The sequence below is a fragment of the Asterias rubens genome, chromosome 13, assembly GCF_902459465.1.
Source record: "Asterias rubens chromosome 13, eAstRub1.3, whole genome shotgun sequence".
Classification (NCBI taxonomy): domain Eukaryota; kingdom Metazoa; phylum Echinodermata; class Asteroidea; order Forcipulatida; family Asteriidae; genus Asterias; species Asterias rubens.
Window position 1 is genome coordinate 1,542,533 of NC_047074.1, and position 11,868 is coordinate 1,554,400.

General features: G+C 42.1%; 3 protein-coding genes across 3 annotated transcripts; 1 reads left to right on the forward strand and 2 right to left on the reverse strand.

Annotated features, from left to right (window-relative positions):
* Positions 1 to 240: 240 nt before the first annotated feature.
* LOC117298608 lies at positions 241 to 1,125 on the reverse strand. The gene has a single exon (XM_033781927.1). It carries the CDS (start codon positions 1,123 to 1,125, stop codon positions 241 to 243), a length of 885 nt encoding a protein of 294 aa, XP_033637818.1.
* Positions 1,126 to 3,208: 2,083 nt separating this feature from the next.
* On the reverse strand, positions 3,209 to 4,093 carry LOC117298610. Its single transcript, XM_033781928.1, has one exon. It carries the CDS (start codon positions 4,091 to 4,093, stop codon positions 3,209 to 3,211), a length of 885 nt encoding a protein of 294 aa, XP_033637819.1.
* Positions 4,094 to 7,003: 2,910 nt separating this feature from the next.
* On the forward strand, positions 7,004 to 11,868 carry LOC117298937 (protein CREG1-like). Its single transcript, XM_033782321.1, has 5 exons — positions 7,004 to 7,352; positions 8,115 to 8,180; positions 8,811 to 8,981; positions 10,271 to 10,373; positions 11,256 to 11,868. Exons 1-5 carry the CDS (start codon positions 7,263 to 7,265, stop codon positions 11,456 to 11,458), a joined length of 633 nt encoding a protein of 210 aa, XP_033638212.1. The 5' UTR covers positions 7,004 to 7,262; the 3' UTR covers positions 11,459 to 11,868.

Below are 11,868 nucleotides of genomic sequence, written 5' to 3' on the forward strand. Positions count from 1 at the left end.
TTACGCAATTATTAAACTTTGCAAAACAAAGTTACCCGAATTCGAACGTTGTGTGAAGTACATCCTCAACAGAGGATTTGTGGCCTTCGGAGAACAAGGAGAATGAATGCAAAGAGAGAAGGGATGAGTTGGGTTCTGAGTTTGTACTATTAAAGCAATAAACTGGGTTTCTACGATTTAGCCTAATCCAAGTGTTATCACTCAGACACGGTCCACCACACGCGGATCTATATTAGTCAATCACTCTGGAAAATGGCGCTGCTGGTAAAGTTTTTCATAAAACGGCATGCAGCGCTGAATAAGTGCAGCTTCTTTTGGACTCTGAGTCGATTTGATCTTCGACTCTACATCTTTTGAGAAGCGAGCGGTGGTGACAGCTTTTTTGCAATGGAGTTCAAATGATGTCAGATTAGGGGTGCACATGATCCATTTGGCTTGGGCGGGTTTTCCGTTATCTTCTCCCCATTCCACCATCTTGTTGCTGAACGGTATCCCTGTTGCCTGACAGTACGCTGGTACCATTATTTCTGGATGGGCCAGAAGATCATCAGCATCCATGACAAAGGGGTTGGGGTCGAGGTTTTCTTTGACGTATTCGTAGAGTTCAAGCAAGCTTTGAAACCCTCCTGCGAGACTGCCCATCTGGAGATCCTGCCACGCCTCCATCTCGTCTTCGACCATTGTCCTAGAAGATGGTCTAAACTCCAAGTTGAGTTTCCTCCAGGATGGGATTGTTTTCTTGGGGTTACGAATCAGGAAAGTGTGCTGATATCCAGATGGGATTACATCCCAACTTTTCCCTGCTATCTTCAGACTGTATGCGTGATCCTTAACGAACACTAGTCTGGCCCCTTCATGTGCTTCTTCTAAAGTCTGCTTAACCCATGAAAATGTATTCGCTGATGTATCGTAGGCGAGGTCCGAACCAGGAAGGTCACTGGTAATCTTGTCAAGGATACTGTTAACTTTCGGAAACACCCTTTCTGGGCCATGCCAGGCAGCATTGGTGTAGGGCTCGTAGAAGTATTTTCCTCCTTCGATGGCGCTTATGGCTCGTAGGGTTGCCGTCGAGCAAGAGCGGTAAACCGCCCACAATATAACACGAGTTTGTTTGCTGTCTGCCATGACGATGATTATTGTCTCTCTGTGCTGCAGAATGCTGTATCCCACCACAAGATTTGCTATTTATTTTGTTGTATAGAGCCAGTCCTGCCGATGTCTATGCTAAAATTATTTTATTATGGAGAACTTCATGCAGATAACCTTCACTTGTGATGTGTATGGGTCCGTAGGTTAAGAGGGTGCATTCATGCATGGGTATACCCACACAGACATAAAGGTATTATAAAAAATTATGTCTGTGTGATGGGTACACCCCAAACCCCCACAATTCAGTGTCAAAGCACTCGTGGCTTAACACAACTTCGTGATCCAAGGCTCTACAAAACTGTCTCAGCCACGAAGGCCTTTACAAAAGGCTACTCCTCATTTGGTCATACACTTGCAAACCACCACTGAACAAAATTTAGGGTGCGTTCGTTTAGCTTCCCTGGGTCGACCCCGCAGTGCTCACTCGGGGTGAGCCCCTGACAAGACCCAATCGAGCGATCACACTCGCCCTCTCGTGGTGACGGCATGCACACCAGGTCACCCCCAAGTGACCCACTCCACACTAAACAGGGCACTGGGGGCTGACCCGGGTGAGCCCCGTCAAAGCTATTCGAACGTACCGGGGCAGACCGGGGTCGACCCAGGGAAGCTAAACGAACGCACCCATAATTCACCGAAACACCGCACACTGGCGCCCTCTTTCTTCAGAATAATTACGGCTGATAAAAGAGGCTAGTTTCTAAAGTTCTACCTAAGGTGCTACCCCAGACACTCCATCCATCCATACAGGACGTTCCTTTATTTCAGTAAACAATACCACAACATAATTATTTCATAGTTATTTTCAATGCCACCCAGGCATAGTATCGAACTATTAAAGGCAGTGGACACTATTGGTAATTACTTAAAATAATTATTATCATTAAACCTTTCTTGATTACGAGTAACGGGGAGAGGTTGACTGAGTATAAAACATTGTGAGAAACAGATCCCTTTGAAATGAAGTGACGTAGCTTAGTTTTCGAGAAAGAAGTAATTTTCCACGAATTTTGATTTCGAGACCTCAAGTTTAGAATTTGAGGTCTCGAAATCAAGCATCTGAAAGCACACAACTTTGTGTGACCAGGGTGTTATTTTCTTTCATTATATCTCGCAACTTCGACAACCGATTGAGCTCAAATTTTCACAGGTTTGTCATTGTATACATATAATGTTGAGATACACCAAGTGAGGAGACTGGTTGACAGTTACCAATTGTGTCCACTGTCTTTAGTTAACGCAGACCGATTTGTTGAATACTTCAAACAGCTGACGGGTTTTAATTAAGAGAATTTGCGGACACAATCATGGGAATGCACAGTTTGAGGTTTGGGTGTATACAAAAACGATAGAGAGACAACTGTACTGAACCAGAGATATTTGCACTAATCTCCTTGGCTGTCTGTCTTTATTCAAGGTTCAAGTTTCATTTTATCAAAAAGCAAATCAGTAAAAAGAAGTCATTTTAATAATTCCACAAGCGGCTGTTTCACAACGTAGGTTTGAAGGGCATTAAGCAGGAGAAAATTTAAGTGACAAAAGACAAAAATGTGACAAAAAGTGACATAAAGTGACAACATTTACAAAAGTGACAATGTGATGGAGGGATTCATATCAGAAGCACAGCTTGTCACTTTTAAGTTTATTTCAAATCAATAAAATAATCAACACAGTTGTAGGCCATTCAAAGTGAAAGTTAATTTCTTACCCCAGACGAAGAACATTCCAATTCAAATCTGACCATAACAAGCACCATGTGTGTTCATTACAAGTTACACACAATCTAAATACTATAACCCAACATTTTATTTCACACAGAGTAATTTTTGTGAATAGCGAAACACATTTTTTGTTACGCAAGTAAACTTTTTGCAAAACAAAGTTACCCGCACGTTGTGTGAAGTACAGCCTCAACAGAGGTTCGTGGCTTTCGGAGAACAGAAGGAGAATGGATGAAAGAGAGGAGGAATGAATAAACTGGTTTTCTACGATTATGCCTTCCCCAAGTGTTAATCACTCAAACACGGTCCACCACACGCGGATCTAAAATGTTAGTCAATCACTTTGGAAAATGGCGCTGCTGGTAAAGTTGTTCATAAAACGGCATGCAGCGCTGAATAAGTGCAGCTTCTTTTGGACTCTGAGTCGATTTGATCTTCGACTCTACATCTTTTGAGAAGCGAGCGGTGGTGACAGCTTTTTTGCAATAGAGTTCAAATGATGGCAGATTAGGGGTGCACATGATCCATTTGGCTTGGGCGGGTTTTCCGTTATCTTCTCCCCATTCCACCATCTTGTTGCTGAACGGTATCCCTGTTGCCTGACAGTACGCTGGTACCATTATTTCTGGATGGGCCAGAAGATCATCAGCATCCATGACAAAGGGGTTGGGGTCGAGGTTTTCTTTGACGTATTCGTAGAGTTCAAGCAAGCTTTGAAACCCTCCTGCGAGACTGCCCATCTGGAGATCCTGCCACGCCTCCATCTCGTCTTCGACCATTGTCCCAGAAGATGGTCTAAACTCCATGTTGAGTTTCCTCCAGGATGGGATTGTTTTCTTGGGGTTACGAATCAGGAAAGTATGCTGATATCCAGATGGGATTACATCCCAACTTTTCCCTGCTATCTTCAGACTGTATGCGTGATCCTTAACGAACACTAGTCTGGCCCCTTCATGTGCTTCTTCTAAAGTCTGCTTAACCCATGAAAATGTATTCGCTGATGTATCGTAGGCGAGGTCCGAACCAGGAAGGTCACTGGTAACCTTGTCAAGCATACTGCTAACTTTCGGAAACACCTTTTCTGGGCCATGCCAGGCAGCATTGCTGTAGGGCTCGTAGAAGTATTTTCCCCCTTCGATGGTGCTTATGGCTCGTAGGGTTGCCGTCGAGCAAGAGCGGTAAACCGCCCACAATATAACACGAGGTTGTTTGCTGTCTGCCATGACGATGATTATTGTCTCTCTGTGCTGCAGAATGCTGTATCCCACCACAAGATTTGCTATTTATTTTTTTGTAGAGCCAGTCCTGCCGATGTCTATGCTAAAATTATTTTATTATGGAGAACTTCATGCAGATGACCTCCACTTGTGACGTGTATGGGATGGGTCCATAGGTTAAGAGGGTGCATCATGCATGGGTACACCCACACAGAAATAAAGGTATTATAAAAAATTATGTCTGTGTGATGGGTACACCCCAAACCCCCATAATTCAGTGTCAAAGCACTCGTGGCTTAAGACAACTTCGTGATCCAAGGCTCTACAAAACTGTCTCAGCCACGAAGGCCTTTACAAAAGGCTACTCCTCATTTGGCCATACACTTGCAAACCACCACTGAACAAAATTTAGGGTGCGTTCGTTTAGCTTCCCTGTGTCGACCCCGCAGTGCTCACTCGGGGTGAGCCCCTGACAAGACCTAATCGAGCGATCACACTCGTCCTCTCGTGGTGACGGCATGCACATCAGGTCACCCCCAAGTGACCCACTCCACACTAAACAGGGCACTGGGGGGGGGGGGGCTGACCCGGGTGAGCCCCGTCAAAGCTATTCGAACGTACCGGGGCAGACCGGGGTCGACCCAGGGAAGCTAAACGAACGCACCCATAATTCACCGAAACACCGCACACTGGCGCCCTCTTTCTTCAGAATAATTACGGCTGATAAAAGAGGCTAGTTTCTAAAGTTCTACCTAAGGTGCTACCCCAGAATCTCCATCTATCCATACAGGACGTTCCTTTATTTCAGTAAACAATACCACAACATAATTATTTCATAGTTATTTTCAATGCCACCCAGGCATAGTATCGAACTATTAAAGGCAGTGGACACTATTGGTATTACTCAAAATAATTATTATCATTAAACCTTTCTTGATTACGAGTAACGGGGAGAGGTTGACTGAGTATAAAACATCGTGAGAAACAGATCCCTTTGAAATGAAGTGACGTAGCTTAGTTTTCGAGAAAGAAGTAATTTTCCACGAATTTTGATTTCGAGACCTCAAGTTTAGAATTTGAGGTCTCGAAATCAAGCATCTGAAAGCACACAACTTTGTGTGACCAGGGTGTTATTTTCTTTCATTATATCTCGCAACTTCGACAACCGATTGAGCTCAAATTTTCACAGGTTTGTCATTGTATGCATATAATGTTGAGATACACCAAGTGAGGAGACTGGTTGACAGTTACCAATTGTGTCCACTGTCTTTAGTTAACGCAGACCAATTTGTTGAATTATTCAAACAGCTGACGGGTTTTAATTAAGAGAATTTGCGGACACAATCATGGGAATGCACAGTTTGAGGTTTGGGTGTATACAAAAACGGTTGACAATCAAGGGTGTCGAAGTTGAGTATAATATGGGGCTATACTTTGAATTATTATTTGCAATTCAGACAGGTTCGCAAAGAATTACAACTTGACTTTTGCTCTACGCACTATAGACAGTCACGGCATTATCTCCGTTCTGCACGTGCAATCGGTTGGGTGTCGGATTGTTTTCAAAACACTTTGTGGCGGTTGTTATTTTCCGTCCGACCCGTACTTTTACAATAGACCTTATGCATTGACGTCATCCAGCGGCCATCTTAGTGGAAAAACGGTGACGAAAAAATCGAAACGCACAGATTTGTACGCGCGGTGCACAGGATTGGCCAATGAACAACCTCCTTTTGACCTCTAGGTGAGGGCGGGGTGCCGGCCCTACTGAAATGACGTCATGTGCATAAGGTCTATAGTGCGCGGCCAACGAATAATTAATTTACATTGTTCTGGTTCCTTTATAATAAAACAAATATGACAGGTATCAGCTAGGGGACGTGAGTGAACTAACAAATTTTTGTTGTTTGCAGAACGAAGTTGATCTTACGACTTGCAGTCCAAGCTACACGTACAAAGTGCGCGTGGCCATCCAATTGTGTAAAAAATGTTGTTTGCAGAATAAAGTTGATCGTACGGACGACGACAGCCCAACCAATTAATCACATTCATGTCCAATCGGATTGGAGCAGATTGCGTGTTTGTTGTTTATTTGTGGTGATAAACCACAAGGGAAACTGACAGAGTATCAGTTTTTTTTAAATAGTTATACTTATAGGTTTGACCAAAGACTGAGGGCCCGGGGACTTTAAAAATAATTTTTTTTAAAGGAGGCCCTCTGTTGACACACTTTAGTTGGACGCAGTGTTGCTGAACCGATTTAAGAATTACACAACTCAACAGCCACTGTTTAAAAATAAAACAAAATAAGACAAATTTCACAACAAATATCCCACAAAAGATCTCGAAATACCGTTATCACACACGCAATAATAATTATCGCGTTCCACTCAATTATTGAGTGGAACGCGATAATTATTGCGACACTTGCCCAAGCCCCCCCTCCCTGCTTTCCCCGCCCCCTTGGAATACAAGTTGGGCATAATCACAAGTTGGGTTAGTCTTTATTCAAGGCGCACGCGGCACACCGGATAGCACGCACAACCCCAAAAATGTAACGCACGAAAAAAGACTATCACTGCGAGCGGCGAGCCGCGCCGCACGCGGTAATAGTCTTTTTTCGTGCGTTACTTTTTGGGGGTTGTGCGTGCTATCCGGTGTGCCGCGTGCGCCTTGACTAAAGGCTAAAGTTGGGTTGGATCATAGAGCTATATCAATATATATACAGCTCTATGGTTGGATCGCAGCATTAAAATAGACTTAATTTCAAGTCTGAGATTGTGGTTGTTCGTCTGCTGCATCAGCCACGAACAACGCATAAGCCACGAACAGATTAGTCTACAAGGAGGGCGCCAGTAGACTAAAACCCACGATTGCAGACTTGGAACCAAGTCTACAGTAAAAACGAAAACAAACTTTGCAATTTATTTGCGTCATGTAATTAATGTTCCGACTTTTGACAGCAGATAGACGGACTTGACCCAGTTCGCGGTCATGGAGATAGAAATCGTCTATTTAGTATAAATACCCCAGACAAATCAATAGTGTTCATAGTATTGTCGTGGGGACAGGGGCAACAACAACAACTAAACAACAAAGTCTTCCAATATATTTTATTTTCCACTTCGAATTCTGCTAGTCACGACGGGATTTTTGTACAACACACACCGTGACCATGCAGCAAGCAAACTACGCAAATCTTTTGTTGACTGCTGTCGTTGTGTTGGGGTTTTGCAGTACGGCAGTGCAATGTTTTTCAAAGAAGGTAATACAATTCTTTATAGTTACATTTTTAGGAATTATTTAATGTTGGGCATCAGAAAGGATGATAATATTTATCATTCAAAGCTTTGTACGATACGGAGCACTGCATGAAGATGGAGCTTTCCTATCTATTATTATATATAGCTCCATGGTTGGTGGTTACTTCTAGAAATAAGGCTCCCCTACAAACAAACTAGGGAGCCTTATTATTATAAACATTTATAGTTTCTAGAAGTAGTTGGTGGTATGGCCATTACTTCTAGAAACTAAGTATGACCATCATCATCCAACTTACTTGTGGTCCGGCCTTTTATTTGTAATGTAAGTTGTATTGTATATAGTATGGCACATCACATTATAATAAAGTTTTCAGAGATAAGTAGGAAAGAAAAAAAACATCGTCCTCAGTCCTGAGGATATTATTCACTCATCATGATAATAAAGACATCTTGAAAGTAGAATCTTCCAGGTATATTTCTTCTCAGTTCAAGATGACGACAGCATTTGGTATCCTGCCACTTTGTCTTTTGTTTACACAAATTTTTACCGAACAGAATATCTCATTTTGGTAGTAATGGATACTAATTTTTTCAAAACGAATGCAAAAGTGGTAGCAGGATAGGGAAAGTTTTCCGTTTGTCATGAAATAAAATTTACTCAAATGAGATGTTCCTTTTTGTAAAAATTAGTGAACTAGTGGTCACAGGATACGAAAAGTTGTTGTATTTATTTATTTATTTATTTGTTTGTTTGTTGTTTACAGGATAAGTATCCACCACCGCCACCGATAGAGCAAAGAGCCGAGATGGCTCGTTATGTTGTACACAGGGTAAGCTTGTCTGTCTGTTTGTTTGTTTGTTTATTTCCATTTGTGCAACAGCAATAGTGCAAATTAAGTACATCAGTTTATCTGTATTTGGATTTTCGTTGTTCAGTCAGCGCTTTTTGATAATATAATAATAATTATAATAATAATAATAATACCAAAGTCTTATATAGCGCACGTATCTACCAAACAAGGTACTCAAGGCGCTGAGTATATACAAACTTTCAGAAAGATAGTTTATTGCAGTGATGAATTCTGAGACCCAATTATATAGCACCTTAAAAGGGCTTACAAGGTGCTACGGCGCATTAAGCAGCCACAACCAGGAACACAGGGGCGAACCCCTTCTCTTTTCGATAAGTGCACTGGGTTCTTTTACATGCGTTACACAACACATGGGACCAATGTCTTTACGTCCCATCCGAAGGACGAAGCAATGGTTAAGTGTCTTGCTCAGGACACAGTGTCACGGCTGGGGATTCGAACCCACATGATGTCTATGTGACATGAAAATCATTTGTTAATAATAAATATCATTATTGTAACAGGCACATCCATCACAAACCTCGGCTTTTATGATGATTTTGAAATGAGGAAATAAATGTGCTATTGTTTAATATTTATTATTTTCAGGCTGACTGGTGTACTCTGACGACCATCTCGAGCAATTCTGACCTCCTTGGTCTGGCGTTTTCTGAGCCGACGTCAGTGAGTGACGGCACCGTTGCAAACAGCACTGGAGTACCAGTGATGTACCACGCCATACAGAGCTACGTGATGCAGGACATTATGAAAAACAGCAAGGTGGGTAGTTGAGACCCCTCTCTTATATTCATGCATGGCGTCACAATTCTAACCCAAAATGAGGCCATCGGCGCACGTCACGCCACTACCAGTGCAGTGGCTGCGTCGATGGCCTCGTTTTGGGTTAGAATGGTGAAGTCAGGAATGAACATTAAAAGAGGCGTATAGACCGTTCCATTTTAGCCTGCACGCGCACGTGTTGTACGCTGCCGTTGGCTGCGCCGCCATTGCTCTGGATTGCAGCAGCCAATGTTTGACTGCGCACAGTGTAGATGCATTCACCACATTACAGACTCCAGTTTATCTATCGTTCAAATCCAGAGTAGATTATATTGAACAGACAAGCGGTAGAAGGGCTGACTATGTATAATATAGTTGTCGTTTAGTTACTGAATCACAATTCACAGACGTTAACCAATGTTTGTATGAGAGAGATTGGTTGTTGCCAGCTTGGTGTTTATATCCCCTTGTGGGAGTTTGCCGAGTTCCCTTGATGGGAAGCAGTATCTAAACAAACAAACAAACAAATAAAATGTACTGTCTAGATGCAATCACTACAAATTATATTTCATTTCTTGTCACTATCTATGGGCGTATAGACAAGGACTGTCAGAAAAGCAAACTTAATCTCTGTCTAGCCAAGAACCAAACAGAGAAAAGACAAGGAAGGAAGTTTCTAAATGAGGGAAACTCCCAAGAACTATTGCAGGGAAAATCCCTGAAGTCGGGTAGGGACTGAAAACCCAATCCACATAGTGCCCCCGGGTGGATTCGAACCGGGAATCCTAAAGGTGGAAGACGAAGAAAGATACCACTTCCTCAACCTTATTACAGACTGCTAAAGTTTATATATCGTTCAAATTCAGAGAAGATGATATTAATTGATCACACAGTAGGAGGGTTAACATTGATATAATAAAGCATTTTTACTTTTTTTCTCTCTCTCCTGAAGACGAGCAGAGTATACTGTTTGAAACATCAAGAAAAAACTGGCTCTTTTCCTCAAAAGAGAATTATAACATGGTTATACCCATAAGTTTACTATTATTTATGAATAGTTTGTTCTTATTAATTTTGGTTATTAATATCACAGGCATGTTACTCGGGTGGGATTCGAACCCACGACCCTTGCAATTCTAGAGCAGTGTCTTACCAACTAGACTACCGAGGTTGCCCGGTAGCTAGAGGCAGTTCGAATCCTATGTTTTGGCGGGGGTACCGCAACGATATAAGAGATGTTAAAGTTTGTTCTTAAAAATGAAACATTTGTTTATTGTTAATCTTGCTAGGTGACGCTGAGTTTCAGCGAAGCAGTGTTTGGTGCTGAACAATGCAACCCTGGCCCAGAATCTGATCCCGAGTTTCCACTGTGTGCTCGTGTTACCATAATGGGTAAGCTTGAACCTACTAAGCAATCTTACAGGGGACCACCAGACTCGGGCAATTAAAATGTCTTTTAACTGGTATCCTGTTTGTAGTTGCCAACTTTTGTTTGTATTTAGCAAAATTGTGTGGTCTGACCATGCTCAAAATACTACTCCTTGGGGAGGGACAGGGCCATCTTTGAGTATTGTTTTGTATAAACAAGCCATTTGCATTATAGATTTGAATATTGTCTGGTACAAAGACATGCTTGATCACAAGTTGCCACTCAAATTTAAATTCACCAGACTATAGAGACAGTTGCTATGTCACATGATTCGGGGCAAGCTTTTGCATAGTTACATAAGAGACGGTGAACACCCATACACAATTCTGAATGGATGTGATGGCACAGTGGTACCCAGGGTCTGCTCATCTGGAGGTTGCTAACTCATTACTCCTCATTTTAGTGTTGACCTTTCGCCCTTATAACAAGTGAATGTGCTATTATTGTATGCTACTATTGGATGGTGCGAAATCAGTCCAGGGTTAAAGTCTGACATTATATGAATTCTGCTCTGTCTGGTGAATGCTTTAAAAAGGCCCAATACTTTACGGAGGCAATGAAGGCGATTGCCTCCATGCCCCGTGGTCATTGCCTTGGTGCCCTTGAAATGCTCCAGTAGAAGCTTACTATTTCCTCATAGGGTGCCCTTTACCATTGGTGCCCTTGCCCTTTTAAAAACGAAGCATACAGGCCTGATGCTTGTCCTTTTAAATAGGGGACCGGTCTCCTTCCTATGTCTCTACACATACACACAAAGTACTTGAAATACTCCAGTAGAAATTTAGAATTTCACCATAAAAACTTTACAAAATTTAATTTCTTATTTTTACCTTTTTTCTTTGAAGGCAATGCCGTCATCCTAACCGACCCCAAAGAAATCGCAGCTGCCGAAAAAGCCCTCTTCTCACGCCACCCAGCAATGGCCTCTTGGTCTAAAGCGCACGAGTTCAAATTTTTGAAGCTCAACATAACCAATGTTTTGATCATCGATTTCTTCGGTGGATGGGTCACTGTACCGGTGGATGAGTACATGAAAGCAAAACCGTAAGGAGGGACCAGGATACCAGACTATGATTAACGCTTTTTTAAACTATCGTAGCTTTTTTCGAAACTTCTGCTTTTTTTAATTAATTAAGAGGCTTTGCCTCTGCTTAGGGTCTGGCTGCGGATTCCAATTGATATTAAACCGTGAGGAGAGAACAGGACACCAGGCTATGATTAACGCTTTTTTAAACTATCGTAGCTTTTTTCGAAACTTCTGCTTAGGGTCTGGCTCCGGACTCCAATTGATATTAAACCTGTGCAAATTTGGTCTTTCAGTTGTGTGAGTCAGGAGAAAATAGTGAAAAACTATTCATGTTTTTCAGCATTTGTAAACACACTAATTTTGGTTGTAACAACCGATATCAGCAGTAAGGAAACATTTCACAGAAAAAATTATTTTAGTATGAACTTCAT